The 17064-nt window shown below is 46.7% G+C and overlaps 1 protein-coding gene across 1 annotated transcript in view; it reads right to left on the minus strand.

Moving 5' to 3' along the window:
• Positions 1 to 17064, minus strand: part of LOC147612826 (uncharacterized) — a 158342-nt gene that overhangs the window by 30484 nt on the left and 110794 nt on the right. The window contains exons 4-6 of the mRNA XM_086783468.1: positions 13733 to 13879; positions 13604 to 13630; positions 58 to 153 (exon numbers count right to left, since the gene is read on the minus strand). Of these exons, the coding sequence (XP_086639594.1) occupies positions 58 to 153; positions 13604 to 13630; positions 13733 to 13879 (270 nt within the window). The remainder of the gene's footprint in view (positions 1 to 57; positions 154 to 13603; positions 13631 to 13732; positions 13880 to 17064) is intronic.

Here is a 17064-nt window from a genome sequence, read left to right on the forward strand (position 1 = left end):
GACAGCGAAATCTCAAGTGAAACAAAAAGTTGGAAACAAGGGCGAGAAAGAGAGGACCTGTTCTATGTCCGCAAGACCACCTTCTGCCAGACCAAACAGAAGATATTCTGTTGCCACACCAGCCAAGGCTATGCAAGAGTATTTGTTTAAAGTCTGCATTGAGTGAAAAAACATTAAATAAGCATTACTGAAAAGAAAAGGGCAATGTTTAAGAAATGCAATCGTGGAAAGGTCTTATAATTGATTTTTCCTTACAAACCCTCTACCAAGTCTTCATGCAACCTCTCAGAAGAAGCCCGCAGAGTAGTAAGCGCAACATTAGCATTTGATAAGATTGGAGTCCATACCAACTACCAGAATATCCTTGGTGGGTGTTAGTGTCTTTGGTTGAGACTTTGGTGATATCCGCCTAGTCTCTTCCTTGTTTTTTCTTAGACACATCAAGTATTCATTTTTTGCATATGAGATACACTATCAATCCAGGTTAAGGTATTACTAAAACATTTATTCTCACTATTCTGCGAACTCTCTTTCTGTCTGGCATCAATACCTACAGCAGCAATAAATTATTCATATTGTCGATCAAAAGCATCCAAGGAATGCAATAAACACTTCTTTGCTACTCATGGCCCATCACAAAAGCATCCAAGGAATGCAATAAACACTTCTTTGCTACTCATGAACCATCTAACAATTGCAGGACACTCAGGATACTCAGGGCACACTTCACTCCGATCCTTCTATGATGAGGCGGATTGCTTGTGACTTTTATTGTCGGTTTATTTTTATTTTTATTTTAGAAAGAGACTTCTATTAAGTATGAAAAAGACATACAACAATCACAGCTATAAGCCGGAAAAGAATAGAATCACCCCAATATGTAAGGTGATTTCAACCACTGATGAGCATCATGATGCCATGAAAGACCTGTGGGACTAGAGGAAAAGAAAATGCCATGGTCCCACTCCCGCATAAATATAGCGCGCTTTGCCTGCACAGAACGAGAGGACCCTTGAATATGAGCCCAAGTAGCCATAAGAGTTTGGATGATATCACCCCATGTACTACTAATGCACTAAGACCCAAAAAACTCGCCACCCTCAATAGCCTCCGTGCATCTAGCTCTCCAGATCTACCATGCTGTAATGGCAACAATCTCCCAACTCGTGTCAATCCTCTGTCTAGGGGGTGTATAATCAAAGTGAGGGGCATCCTGCAATAAACCAAGCTGGGCAATACCTCTACAAATGAAAATAGCAGAGTCTGTACCATTGCCCTCATAAAAAAGGTGCGGACTGGACTGGGAGAGCCAAGCAACTGCCCCCCAAGTCACATGCATGGCTCGGCCACTCAATTTGCCCATAAGTTGGGCTACAGAACCCCAAATCTATTGTGCAGTGCTACATCCCCATAAACAATGTTGTAAAATCTCAGAATCTGCCGCGCACCTAGGGCACGAAGGTGCTACACCGAAAACCGATCTCCATTGATTGGTGGGAGACCAACATGTAAGAATAACCAAAAGAAATGAGAGATCTAGCTCCTTCTCTATGAGTGCCAAAGTCTATCCCAATATTTGTGCTGTAACACTGGAGAAATATCATACCAATGAGGCCTGAGAGTAGGGATCCTATGCATTGTCGAGTGAGAAGAAGCCTAGCGTTCCGAATGGTAAAACTGAAAAAAGGAAGGCTTTTCAAAGCATCGAAGGCATAAATCCACTCCCACTCTCCTTGATCCCACTGAAGATCTCTTATAGGATTGCCACCATATAACCACAAACACCAAGAGCCATGAGTCACTATCTGAGGAGAAGGGTCAATGAACCAATGCTTCCCCAAACGACCAACAATCCTCACTGGACTAAGCCTAGTATCTGGGATGATCTCCTCCATGCTACATCTCTTCAATCTCCCTCTAGGCATGATAGAGTAAATGATGCAATCTGTAGCCTCCTAGCCCAAGAAAGCAATGACCTGTAGAGGTATGCCTATCCTCGAAAAAACTCCCAGCCAACTCGGATGATAGTCTCCGTGAAAGGTCCCAGAAAGGCCACTCATGCGGAATAGTTGCATCAATCTGATCAATACGAATGCGACAGCCCCTAAGATGCTGATTGGATGTAGCTCTCCGATCCTCTGGAAGACTCTTAAAGGTCTTCCAAGCAAGAACTGTGTATGCACATCTCTCCCATCCTGACCACTGCATATAACGAGATGCACCAAGTGGCCGACCGGCCTCATCCCTAATGAGCTCGTTCCACAATAGGTTGTCGGTCAGCCTCATCCAAAGACCTAGGAAGCCTTTGTCGCAAAAAAGGTCTCATGCTTCTCCATGCTCTAACAATGGCTGCAATGAGAGGGAAAGATGGTACCCTGATATCAGCCTCTGTGAATAAAAACCGTATGCTAGGCATATTGTCTCTCCCAACCCGAGGTGTACATCTGGAAATCTGAGACAAGAAAAACTCCTTCCAAGGCTCAGTGCCTAGTAGGAACCCTTTGACTACAAGTTTGCAGAGCAACGTCCTACACTGAACATCCGGATCGATAATATTCAAGTCCCCCTCTCGTTTGGGCTGAATAACTGTGAGCCAAGCTACCCTAGCACGAGTGCCTGAGGTGCCATCCAAACCCAACCAGAGAAAATTGCAGATCAATCTCCACAATTGGCCAATGCACGCACAAGAGAAGCACCAACAAGAGGCAATAAACCAAGCCGAGGCAAGCAATACCTGATTAGCCACCAAAGCTCTGGAAGCTGAATCTAATCTCTTGGAGCTCCAATGGAGGAGCTTCTTCCAAATACTCATAAGTACCGGAGCAAACTGCTCTGCAGGAGAAGTATCAATCCCAACTTGGCATCCCAAATATCTCGCAGTGCATCCCCTGCTGATCCAAGTAAAACCAAGCTCTACACCCCAAGCAACTCTCGATGAATCACTAACCCAAAAACCAATAGATTTGTGCCAATTAATGAGTGCCCCTGCTGCCAAATAGAACTCCTCTAGTGCTACCCGGAAGGAACATAAGCATATATGTGAAGCCTCCAAGAACATGGCTGTGTCATCAGCTAACTCAGAGTCAACCAATTCCTCTTGACTACGAAGAGGCAACCTCAATCCAGAAATACCAGCAGTGCAACAAAGAAAGACGCTCATGACCTCTGCAACTATGATATAATGGGGCTAAAGGGCAACCCTGCCGTACTGAGCGAGAAATATGAAACCGCTCTCCTCTATCACCCCAAGCGAGCACACTACTGTGGGCATCACGATACATGCATGAAACTCCCTTGATCCATCTCTGAGAGAAGCCCATATGGCTAAGAGTACCCTCAAGGAAATCCCAATCCACTCTATCATAGGCCTTCTCAAAATCCAAGAGCAGAATGGCTAAGGGTTGATTGCTCGCTTTAGCCCATTCGACGGCCTCCCAAAACAAGAAAATGTTATCAAAGATGCTCCTTCCATGTAAGAATCCATTCTGAGTATCATGAATGACATCCTGCAAAATTGGCTACAATCTGATGCTCACTGCCTTAACAAGAATCTTATATGCAGTCCCAAGTAAGGTGATAGGTCTCTACTGGCCAATCAATGTCTTATCCCCACTCTTCTTGAGTGTTCACATGTCCCATGCCATGCGAATTGCGATTGGCCAGATACAGGTTTCATCCCACCGCCTCAGAGTGGAGCAGAGCGCATCTTCAGTGCCGGGAAGCTCATACGGAGACCCAGAGAGGAGAGGATCTACCAACTATGCCACACAGAGGTTAAGACGGAGGAGCATTACATATGCCGCTCCCAGTATACATGAGATCCGTGGGAGGTTTCACTATCTATTTCGTGAGGGATTTGGTCCACTCTCCAATCATTGACTTCCAGGACCAGTGTTGCCTGGGCCTCTTCTTGCTTGCTCCGCAAACACAGGGACACCTTCTTGAGAGAGCCTCGAGCCCAACCACCCTGCCCCCTCCCTCGCTAGCCAACCATCACCAGTTTCTTCCGGACCCAAGAGGTGGAGGACACCCACATAGTGGATTTTGTGGACCCTCCACAAGCTGCTCTGGACCTACCTCGCCCAAGAGGAGTTACCTCGGGTCGAGCCTCTGCACTCCAGCGTGCCCAACACCCTCGACCCCCCCGTTGGCCACGATCACCTCATAAGCTCCAGATCCAAGACATGCTCCACCGCCATCAAGCTACCTTTCCACATGACATAGCTAAGGGAGACCTCTCGGCCATACTCATTAGCCCCATGCTTGATATTTTGGAGAGTGGTACACCATCTACTCGGAGCTGATGTTGCTCTCATGTTTCTATGTTCTTAGTATTCCATGATGAGTTTCCATGGACAGTTTTGTATCACCTAGTGAGATAGCTATGTTTATGTTTTCTTTCTATTTTAATTTCCATTCCTTCATGAGATATGCCATGGACATTATTGTATCACTTTGGTCTCATAGGCCCATTGGGTCTTTAGTAGACGCTTAATATATCTTTCTTTCTTTCTTTCTTAGGAATAAGATAAATAAGCCCCTTAGTGAGAGAAGAAGGCATAGAACCTATGTCCCACATCTCTTGGAGAGCCGATGTGATCTCATCCCAAAATGTAATGAAAAAAACAGGGGAGAGGCCATCCTCCCCTTGCCACTTACCATGAGGTAAGGCATGAAGAGCATGATTGAACTCCTGCATAGAAAAAGGGGCATCCAGAGCGGCACACATCTCCTCAGTGATCAAATGTGGCAATGCATTCCCAACCTTCCTTTGTGCCCTACATCTCAAATCAAGTGCGGCTCAGCACTAAGAAGCTGGCGATAGAAATTAATGGCGATAGAAATTAATGGCGATAGAAGCTGGCGATAGAAATTAATGGCAATCTGTCTAGCCATAAGAGGATCTGAGTGAAGAGTGCCATGTGACTCTTGCAACTGCCTGCTGGCACTATCTCTGGCATGAGATGGGCCATGAGTAGCAAAGAAATGTTTGTTGCATCTGCCTCCCATCTGCGTCCAGAAGGATTCCTGGGCATGGTAACGGTACTCCGCACACTGCTCAAGAGAGTGATGAAGTTCTACCCTAACAATACATAAAGAATCTGCAACCCATTGAGCATGAGGATGTTTCTCGTGATCTTTCTGTAAGGCAGCCAGTCTATGTCTAATAGCCCTTTCTAAATCCAAGGCCTCTTGCCTCTTAGTAGACAAGGCACATGTGTGATAAAAGTCACTAATATCATAGAGAGCATAGGCCACGCTTTGAGAGGCCTATGAGAAATCATGAGATCTCCAAATATCAAACATACGACGTGATAGCTCTGCATCTGAAAACAAATGATTAGGGATGCGTACATGGGGTGCTAATCCATGGCAATTCGCACTCTAATACATAAAACCACTGGGCAATGATCCGATTTAGAGGTGCTTGTAGCAATAAAAGTATGCCCCCCTCTGTCAAGCACCCAATCATCCACATAAAATCTGTCTAACCGTGCATAAATACATCCTGCATCCCTTCTCCTGTTAGACCACGAATAATGAAGAGTGGATGGTCTCATCGAAATGTCATCCTCATGCCAACAATCTCTTCCATGAATGGAGAGTATAAACCTCTCCCAAGACGCTCTTCAAGAGGATGCACCGAGCCCTCATGTCCACCTCTTTTATCCGTTGGCATCTCAACCATGTTAAAATCCCCACCAATAATCCAATGGTCAGCAAGAGGCATCAGCGTAGTGAGAGATTTCCAAAAGACAATCCTCTCACCTCTATGGTTAGGAGCATAGAGGTTGAGAATACCAATGCATGTAGTACCCTGCATAAAAAGGATCCACTGTGCTCTTGCAGGCAAAATGACACCATGTCCAATGATGCAAGGCAAGATCAAAGCTGAAACACAGACATATACACCACCCTTGGTACCAATAGCTAGTGACCAAAAGGTGTGTCTCGAGAGAAGCTTGCTTGATCTCCCACACTGGCTAGCATCCAATTTATGCTCTTGCAAGAGCAATACATCCATAGGTCCACCTGTAACTGCACAATGAAGCTAGGTTTTTACAATTTGTTTCCGCACCGATGCAGAAAAAAAACCCCCAAGACCCTGAATGTTCCAAGAGACAATCCTTATAAGGACTCAGAATAGGAACGACCAGATCTCGTGGTCAACGAAGGACCCCCTTTACAGATGGAAGTACGTCTCGCATAGGTAACGTAGGGAAAATCTGACGATGTAAACTTTACCTCTCTCTCCCACTCCAGGGAAAAGCCAGGGCTAGTCCTCAACACTGGAGAGGTACCATGACAATGCGAATGCGCAACATCATCCTCAAGGGTACAATCATCCTCTAACTGTAATGTAGCATCCTCCTATGAAGGATCCAGATCATGTGCCTGCAAAGCCTCATCCTCCAAAGAAGGATCAACATCCTTGTGGTAAAGAGCTGCATACGGATTAGGGTGCTCCACAAGGGGTGTGGGTGAAGGGGCAGGTACGCGGGTCCGAGAGTGCCTGCCATCCCTAACCACAACCCAACGCTGTGTGGTGTGCTGTGCCAAAGGAGCAACTGGAGTCTGGGCAACTGTAGAAGGCATCTGATGGGTAGGACCATGCCGCCTCCTACCATGGCCCCTTAATCTAGGACAATCTCTAGCAATGTGGCCCTGTCGACGACAAATTCGACACTGGTCAGGTCTGCCTGCAATCTCCATCCTCTCGCAGAAATGAGATCTGTCATGTCTCTGAAGCATAATATGGTCGTCAGTAATAGATGGATCACAAACAAGCACAAGGACCCAGGGTACACCATCAAGAGTGGCAGTAACAGCCGCATAAGCTGAGGGGGGAGAGCTCGGAAGGACTAGTACCTCTAGAACTTGGCCAAAGGATGCCCATATGGAAGCTAAAAGCTCAATAGGACCGAGGAAGAGCAGGGAACCGCAGTGAGACCGGGGTAAAGTGCTGATCCTCCCCCACTGGACAAAGCCCACCTGGTACTGAAAGAAGAAAATCTTCCTAGGGCCAAGAGGGAAGGGGCTGCCAGCCAAAACCTGAGAAGTAGCTTCTGGAGAATGAAATTCCACTTGGAAGAAGCCTCGACCAAGCAAACGAGTATCCTGGAAGTGCACAATCAGCTCCACAGGGAGAGCTGCTACTAGAAGCCATTCACGGGCCTGCGAACAAGAGGGGTAGGAACCATAGTTTTTTTCATACTCGTATGGAAAATATTCCATACCCGTATGTGTGTGGTTGCGTATGGTCACGTATGGAAAAACTTTTCATACTCCAGCCAAAAAAGAAAATGTTTTGCATCTTCTCTAGACATAGAGATTAGTTGTCAATGTGTGAAAGTCATGACGGATGAAACATGGTCAATTTGTGAAAACCATGATAGACCATCTATCATGGCTTTCACATACTTTAAGTCTCTCATGGTTCACTTCTTTGAAAATGGCATGTCTACCCTTTAATTTAAGAATCAAGTATGAAATCCCACGTATGGAATTTCTCCACCCACGTATGGAATTTCTCCAAGGTTTGAGCCATACTTATTTCATAGTTCCAGACTCATACACGTATGTCGTATGGTTGCTGTATGAAAAAACTATGCCTACAAGTGACAGGTTTTTGCATTTGCCCACTCCACACTCCCTAGTCCCTACTTATGTAACATGTTACATGATACATGATCATCATACATCATTGATCATACATGTATGATGTAAACAAGTTACAGTAATATAAAGTCCGGAGTTTGGATTCTGGCTCTACATCATTTATGTTTTTTCGAATCCCAAAATCTTTGCAGTTTCAAGTTTCTTTGGTTTTTTGTGTCATATGTAGCATGTTTTTCCTTAAATTTAGGGTGCCGTATGGTATCTAACATATGGAATTTCTTGGGAGTGTGAACTGTACTTTTTTCGTACTTCCATACCCGTATGCGTTTGCCATATGGAAAAACTATGGTAGGAACCATAAACTCTCGCAGGGTGGTCTGGACCTCAATGTCAATATCGTGCTGAGGAGAGGTGAGCTCATCTTGAGAGAAATTGATGATTCTCCCAGCCAGTGGGGGTGACGAAAGATTGGCTGTAGCAGAAGAAGCCATAAAGCCAATCGAGAAGGTGTGGGCAGCCGATTGGAATTCGAATAAAAATGCTGCTGAAAGAAAAAGGGGAACGGGGGAGGACAAGGCGGGTGCAGCAAGGAGGAAGCAGAATGCGGAAGCAACAGAGGCGGGAGCAGATGAAGGGGGGCAGAGGCGGGTGCAAATGAAGGGGGGCAGAGGTGGGAGCAGATGGGGGGTGGCAAGGCAGGAGCAGCTGGGGCAGAGGCACGAGCAGAAGGGCAGGCGGGGGCAGCAAAGGGGCAGCAATGGGGCAGGCGGGGGCAGCAATGGGGCAGGCGGGAGCAGCAAGGGTAAGGCAGGAGAAGCTATGGCAGAGGTGGAAGGGGTAGGCGGGAGCAGAATGGACAGAGGCAGGGCAGAGAGCAGGCGGCTTGGGGAAAGGCGGAAGCAGCTGGGGCAGAGGCGGAAGGGGCAGGCGGGAAAAGAAGGGACAGAGGCAAGGGCAGGAATCAGAAGCGCGAGCTCACCCTTCGAAGCACCTTAGCAGCGACCGCTAGCTTCTGTCGGCTTCTTACTGCCGCTAAGCCCCATAACCCCCAGAGGGATAGAGCATGATGGAAGATTTGGCCTACTTTGCATCAAATGGTCACGGAAGAGGACACGCGTACTTCACTTGTTGATGCCCCCTTCTCCACTGAGGAGTTCAGGTAGGCACTCCATACATTACCTTAGGGTAAGTGTCTAGGGGATGATGGCCACTCACCCACCTTTTTCATGACATTTTGGAATGACTTTGGGGAGCATATCACTATGGCCCTTCAGAAGATGCCGAACATAGGGAGTAGGACTTCTTCTCTTACTGAGGGTTTTATTCACCTTATTCCAAAATGTGGTGATAAGACGAATATTGGTCAATGGAGGCCTATCACATTACTTGGGACTGCCTACAAAATACTTGCCAAGGTAGTAAGCATGAGGTTGCAGCAAAAATGGTACAATGTAATTCATGATACATAGAATGGGTTCCTTCAAGGAAGAAGCATCTTTGATAATATCTTCTCTTTTTGGGAGGTGGTTGAATAGGCTAAGGAAAGCAACCAGTAGAGTTGATTGGATTTTTTTGAAGGGACCCTTAGATGTATGGGATTCTCTCAAGACTAGATCAGAGGTGTTTCATACTTGTATCGAGAGGCTCAAGTAGTGTGCTCACATATGGTAGTAGAGGTGATCGCTTCTAGATCTCTCATTCTGTACGACACGGATGCCCCTTAGCCCCCCTGTTATATCTCATACAGTTGAGTTTCAGGTTTGAGTCTTCTCTTGTACAGTGAGGACGAGCTTTCAGATGCTGATGATCCTACTATGTTCATCGAGGCCTCACACATATGCTTATGTTCCTTTTGGATTGCATTGGAAGAGTTTTTCCTAGCTACAAGGGCTCTCATCAATTGGCATAAGTCTATTGGTTTTTGGATTAGCGACTCCCAAAGAGTCAATTGGGGTAGAACATTTGAGCAATCGATGCTCTATAAGACTACTACTTTGTGGATGGGGGATTTGTTTTGATTGGTGATAAGGATAAGAAGACTTTAGAATCTAGATAAAGCATGAAAAAGGTAGAGAGAGAGAGTTTCTTGCAAGCAACATCGCAACATGTCTAGTCTAAATTCCTCTTAACCACGTGAAGCGACTAGCTGTGCGCGCTTTTTGGGTTGGAACCCCCCTTGCCAATGTTCGTCCGCCTTCCTCATCCCCTCACCTCGGCTAGTAGCTAGCCCACACAACACCCCCCCCCCCCCCGCGCCCCTCTTTTGCCTTCCTTCCCCCGCTGCCGCCTGGCCATTGCTTCCGCCTCCTTCAACTTCTTTCTACCCCGCCGAGGTGGAAAGGTACGGTAAGGTACGCATTCAAGTATGGGTTGACATTTTGAGGTACGTTAAATACGTAAGGTCCGTAAAAACATTAAAAAATATACTATATAGTGTACATATATATACAGAAAAATGATGAAAAAACAATTCATTTTTTAACATTCAACAACAACACAATTACCAAAATGAGAGCTCCATCTATCAACATGTTTCCTTCGCTATCATACTCTCAGCTCTGGCTCTACAATGGCGGTGACCGCAGCGGCTGGCACCACATCATCATCACTCTCGCTGCAATGTCTATATCAATGAGAGGAATGGCTATGTTCGTACTTTGCATAGGTTGGCTAAAATCAGCGACGATGGCTGGCCTAGGGTTTTTTTTGGCCCAAAATGTTTTTAAAAACTGCCATGCACTTGCCAATGAGGTGATAGCTCAAGTGGTGAAGGTGTTTGGCTACGACCAAGAGGTCTTGGGTTCTAAACCCCCCTTGGTGCTTCCTCGGCGGCATCGCCTACGGGTGGATAAATAAGTGGCTACAGGCGGGCGCCTACGGGTGGTGAAAAATTGGTAACTACAGGAGGATCTTGGGCCAAACGTCAATCGGTTTTTGGGAGAGAGAGAGAGAGAGAGAGAGAGAGAGAGAGAGAGAGAGAAACAACCTGCCACGTACGGATCCATAAAGTACGGTACAATACCGTACTATACACTAAAACGTTGTCGAGTTAACGGGAGAGTGATGGAATCCCCCCCACAGCCGCTTCCGTTCTAGGTGGGACAACAAGGATTCATTCTCTTTGCATCTGCATAGCCTCTCTGAAGACAGTTCCTCATGTCATATCACTTCAGTGCCTTCGTGGAGCTCCTACTTTATAGAGAGTTGAGTAATCTGGCTTCCCCAGATAGTGCTTTATTTGCCATCAGATGGGACACCTGCTGGCTAGAGCTTGTGCTCACCATCAGTCTAGGAGAGCACCACCAGTGATCCTCACCCCTGCTCCCAGCACAACTCTTCATCACGGGGGAGGGGGGATCACTGCTCCCAGGATTTAGAGCATCAAGCCTTGGTGTAGGAGAGTGGCAGGCCACCGGTTTGAGGCGGGACCGATCCTCCAGATACATTCATTGTGACAGATGGAGCCCAGAGTATGCATATTCTAGGGCCCAATTAGAGTGTCTCCACATGGAGGGTTGAATTTTTTACCAAAGAGATTTTTAGTGCACAGGTTGGTTATGATGAGAAACGCAACGTAGTCCCGGTGAGGCTTCATGCAAGGACAGATTGTGATTATTCTCCATCCAAACCCATGCCCAAGACTCTTCGAGTGGAGGAGGGCGATTTGAGTGGAGGTCCGTTCTGACAGTTCCGCCTCCCACCATTCCTAGCTATACGGATTGTCTCACGGAACATTCTGGGTTTGGGAGGACCAGAGTGTTTACAGAGGCATGGGATACAGAGCCGTAATTGGCGGACCTATTGACATTCTCTTCCTCTAGGAGCATCATTTGTCCAAGAGTTGTACCCACTTTTGTATTGCTGCTCGCATTTCGTGGCTTGAGATGGTTCGTTCATATGCCATGATTTTCAACGAGAGGGGTGATGCAAGGGAATACTAGAGACCCAAAACTTCTCAAAGGGGTGGAGAGATGATACCAAGACCATTGTATCCACTTATGACCTAGAAGGCTGAGGATTGTAGCCGATCGTATGGCGGCCCAGACCCAAAAGACTGAGGATTGTGGACAATCTATGGATGGCTTGCTAGATATTGAGCTAGTTCCAGAAGCCAAGGTCGCGAGGGACCTTATACCTAGATAGCTTACCGGTGGCTAGATTATGGGCCTAGATGGGAAACTGAGGTTATGGACATGGTGGTATCTTTCATCTCTGACTTTATATGGATTGGATTGACCTTGTGCTAGGTTGATCCGGAGGTTTGACCATGGCATCCAAGGGAGGTTTAGTTGCATCAAGAGCGAGTCTTATGGTGAAATTAGCCGTTCCACCTATGACTTGTGCACCTAACGGAGGTTTTACATGGGGTATGTCATGGTGATGTCGTGGTGGTATGGGACACCGGGACCTATTGCACGTAGGGTCTCCCGAAGCTTCAAAGGCTTTAGACTGGGATGCTCTATGCCTTTATGGATAGCTAACCGCTGATAACCGTGTAGGATGTGGTGTCAACCTGTGTGGGACAACAAGATAATGAATCTTCTTAGGTGTCGTAAGCATAGCATTCACCAGAGTTGTGTGTGAACCTTTGGGAGTTCTGCTCAAGATGATTCTTGAGGCAGCACACTGGATTCATTACATGATTAGAAGTTTGAGTACTTCACGGTCAAAGACTTTGAATCAAAAACCATTTGATTGTGCCCTAGGTTTTGGGGCGGCAGTGATTTACTGACTTTGTGATGCTTTTATGCGAGGTACCCACAAAGGTCAATGATGATCCAAGGTGGGCGTGGTTCCACGGAGGCATCTAGCACTCCATAGGTGGATGAAATTCCACAGACGCACTTGATCCCTTGATTCTAGAAATCGGAGGGAAATCCATAATGTCCTATGAGCTGCACACCATGGACACGGAACTTGTGAGATTTATACTTCCTAGTGAATGGAAGTAAACCTCTTGCTGAGGAGGTTGTGTGTTTGTCTTCAGGGACATGTGAGGACAATGGAATAGACACACAATGGACTAGGAGTGGAGTTGAATGATTGCCCTAGGGTTAGATAGATGGTTAAACCTTTGGTTAATCAAATATAGGAGAGCGAAAAGACGTGATCTTGACACTCAGTCCAAGACTATGCATCAGAGATCCAGGGAGTCAGAGTTCTCCTCCCCGTGTGTGCATTCCCGAGTCCTTTTACTAGGTCTTCATGGTCCTTGGCTCTACCATTGTGTAGCTTTAATAAGGCTTTGTTAAAGAGAGTGGCGGATGCTGGGCATGTGATGTATTTTGTATAGGATAGGGGCCGATTTGGGATGTTGTGGAGGTTGCGGGCATAGCATTTCCATGTAAAAGAGTCCGTGACAGAAGTGGATGGCTTCTTTTCTTCAAGGATGTGCAAAAGGTCTGAGCTAGTTGTCAAGATCCCGATAATCTCCAAGAGCAAGAAAATCTCATTCAACTTCTCTGTAAGACTGCAGAAGGTAGCCAGCACTGGCTGCCTTTTATAAATCTTGATGTGCATGATTTATTTCACACGATTCAGTCAGTGAGTCTTGGTCTCGCTTTTACAGTAAAGAGTACAGAGAGCAGAGCAAAACATAGCATTTCTGACCAAATGGAGGCATGTTTTGTTTTCTCATAGGTAACAATATATTTTCAGCCACTTCACTCTGTCCCATTAACAAGTCACTCTCAAATGTTTTACATGGATAAGTCCTTCCTTTTCTTTCTTTAGAACTAATGAGCAATATAGTGTTCACTTTGTGATTTAATTACTTGTAGAGAATGTTCTTCTTACCCAAAAAGAGAGGTTTGAAGAAAATCATGATGTAGCCTCACACACGACGCCATGTTTGTGTATGAAATACTCTCAACTATACAAAAATTTGAAGGTGGACTTACACGTCCATTGTGCAAAAGATTAATTGATCTCACCATAATAGAAATAAAAAACTACACTTGTTTGCAAGGGAGGAGCAACTTACCACTGATGAAAGCTTCCCAGATTTTACCTGCAGCAAGTCTCATCTTCAATCTCACCTTCCAGGTCAAATAAATGCATGGATGTCATATACAACGTTTCAAAACAAAACAAAATGCTGACAGTACTATACCTCTTCTTGAAAATCTACATCAACAAATGTTGTGCCAGCCTGTACATTCAGAGAACCTTCTTTGCAGTAAGCATCTAAGCTTGATAGCGTGTAACTCTTTGGAAGCACTCCAAGAAAATACGCGATCAGAAAATGGCCTGCTTCATGCTTTCCAAACACATACAAGGAAGAATTTTCAGCCATTACTGAGAAATGGCAACAATCTCTCTCTCTCTCTCTCTCTCTCTCTCTCTCTCTCTCTCTCTCTCTCTCTTTACTTGCTTTCCACACAGACATGGGGCCAGCACAGAGGATTATGTTTTAGCCTCGCCAACCTTCATCCCGAGTATCCAAGATTTTGCGATTGGCCCCAGGCCATCGGAGTTACGGTGGATCGTGCACTTCTCTCCTTTACGGTGGATTTCCACTACAGTACCCGCCAGGTTGGGCAGTCCTCCTATCACCCGACATATACCTTCTGTAGAGAGACTGATGGAGTATACACCGCAGAGATCTACAGCTTGTTGAGTGCAGAGGATCCACAGAGGCCATTAGCAGAGCTCACACAGATCCTGACAGAGGCTTTACATACAGCTGCAGCGATGGCCTTCCCACACACGCAGCCCACAGTACGACCCATCCTGGGAGCATGCCCCAGAATAGTTGGTATGATGATGACTGTAGGGAGCTCAGAGCCCAGCTGCAGAGAGAGGTGGCCACAGGTGTTACTACATATAGACAGTCACGCATCATCTTCCGATGCCTCATTCGGCGGAAGAAGAGAGCATTCTTAGCTCGGCTGCAGAGAGACATGTATCAGCTGTTTTTGAGTCAGGATTCTGGGGAGGCCTGGAGATTGCTTAGAGAGCAACCCCCGCCTCCGGCCATTACCTCTCCAGATACATGGGGCGAGTATGCAACCTCCCTCTACACAGTACCAGAGCAGCCACCACTACCGAACCCTCCAGAGCCTTGTCCACCCACTTCTACCTTCTTCACAGCAGAGATGGTGAGGAGGGCCATCAACAGATTGCATACAGGGAGGGCACAGGATCACGAGGGCATTGTAGCCGAGCATTTCATACATGCTAGAGACTTGCTAGCTCTCATGTTTAATAGAGCCATGTGTGAGGGGTTTCCTGGGACTTGGAGTACTTCCACGATTGTGCCGGTACTCAAGTCTGGAGATCCGAGCCTGCCGACTAACTACCGCACCATTATGATTGGTCACTCGCTGGCCAAACTATATGCCTCTATTCTTGAGCAAGAGTTGAGCAGATGGGCAGAGAGACAAGGGGTCGGATCTCAGAAACAGGCCAGTTTCAGGAGGAGATTCTCTACTTTGGATCATATCTTTACCCTCAGGGCTATCATTGAGGAGGGCACAGCACATGGGAGGAGGATCTACTGTGGCTTTGTGGATTTCCGCAAGGCCTTTGACACAGTGCCTAGAGCTAGACTGATGCGCAGGCTCCAAGACTTGGGGGTTCCATGTGAGCTCATTTGGGGTATTATGGCACTTTATGAGACAATAGTTGGGCACGTGCAGACTTCAGAGGGTCTCTCCCAGCCAGTACACTCCACTATAGGGGTGAAACAGGGCTGCCCGCTCTCTCCGACTCTATTTGGACTATACACTGATGAGATCTCTGATTATATTGGGACACGAGGGGACAGAGGAGCCCAGTTGGCTGGCACTTGCAGAGGCACTTTGATACTTTACATGCTTATGCACAAGACAGTGGGCTCTCAGTTAACCTTGGTAAGACCAAGGTTATGGTGTTTAACACTACAGCTCAGTGGCTCTGGAGATCAGCGCCTATTTTCACATATGGGCAGGAGACAGTGGAGTATGTTGACTCATACACATATCTTGGAGTGGTGTTCACTGGGCCCACATTTTCCATGAGGGGGGCAGCATAGGCCAGATTGACTAGAGGATATGCAGCACTAGGAGGTCTAGAGAGGATATGCTCACAAGTACAGTTTCAGGAGCCACGCACTAAGCTGTGGCTTTTTGACACGCTGGTCACATCGGCTATGCTATATGGAGTACAGATCTGGGGGCCTAGCCTAGATTGTCACAGTCGATCAGGACGCACATACGATGGATGGAGATCGATGGAGAGACCACTTGTGTCCTGGGCTAAGGCCTCGGTATCCCATGAGATTATCAGAGCCGAGATGGGAGCACCACCGATCGTAGTCAAGGCTCTTGCCAAATCAGTGTCCTTCATTCATAGCACCTGGGAGCTTCCCCGACACTGGTATGCACGACTTGCTTTAGAGTCCTCTCATCAGCTAGCCATGGAGGGAGACACTTCATGTTGGTATGCACAAATAGCATCCTGGTTTGAGCTCCACGGGTTCAGTTTAGACAGACTTCCACCTAGAACTCACGGCGGGTGTCCAGGGGACTAGGGCCTTTGACACACTTGTTGATACCATCAATGCATATTAAACCACTTAAACAAACATAAAAGCTGGACAAAACATCCACAAATGCTGAAAATGGAGCTTGCACATGTGACACCGCATAGAGGCCGGAATGGGCCGACCCCCCCCCCCCGTGGAGTATTTTATTACCCAAGGAGAATAATATCATGTACAAGCGTTGAGGGCCTTACTCTCCCCACGGGAGATGCCGGATTATCCATATACAAATGCCATAACACAGCCCAACACGAGGCAACCAAGCCAGAACATAGGCTGTAGAAATGGCGAGCCAACAATATAATCCATATACCTCCATGTGGGTACCGATTCTTCCCCAAAAACCACGGGTCTTCATGCAATAGAAAGGGTACAGCAAGTACAACTCTCCATTCAGCCGGTACAACAGGTACAATGGTTGGTACAGCCAGTATAGTGGCTGGTATAGCAGGTACGATGGCTGGTACAGCAGATACAGCAAGTACAGAAGCTGGTACAGTTGGTACAATGGGTGGTACAGCAAGTACAAAAGCTTCTGTATTTCTTCGCGATGGAAGCCTCCAAAACAGTCCCCAACAGTCGGTATTCTTCATGGGCAGCCTTGAAGTGAGAGAGAAAGAGAGTAGCCATCATTAGGGCAGCCTCTAACGGTGGTAGAGGCTAGTGTGCAGCAAGAGAGCCTCCCTTAATGAAGAGAGAGGGCTCCAATTTATAGATTTGGGCCTCCCATGAGCTAAAATGGCAAGAGAAGGCTACAATGACAAGTGGAGAGCCACACAATAGCTGAAGTGACAAGTGTGAGGCCACTTGTCTCACTTTGATCCACTTTCTAACAAATGTCAGGCCACTTGTCTCACTTTGGTCCACCTCCTTGCCACATGTCCCAATCTAAGAGATGGGTCCTTCCATAAGCTTTATCT

Source organism: Cibotium barometz, chromosome 45 (genome assembly GCF_041138505.1).
Source record: "Cibotium barometz isolate CiBa-2024 chromosome 45, ASM4113850v1, whole genome shotgun sequence".
NCBI classification, from domain to species: domain Eukaryota; kingdom Viridiplantae; phylum Streptophyta; class Polypodiopsida; order Cyatheales; family Cibotiaceae; genus Cibotium; species Cibotium barometz.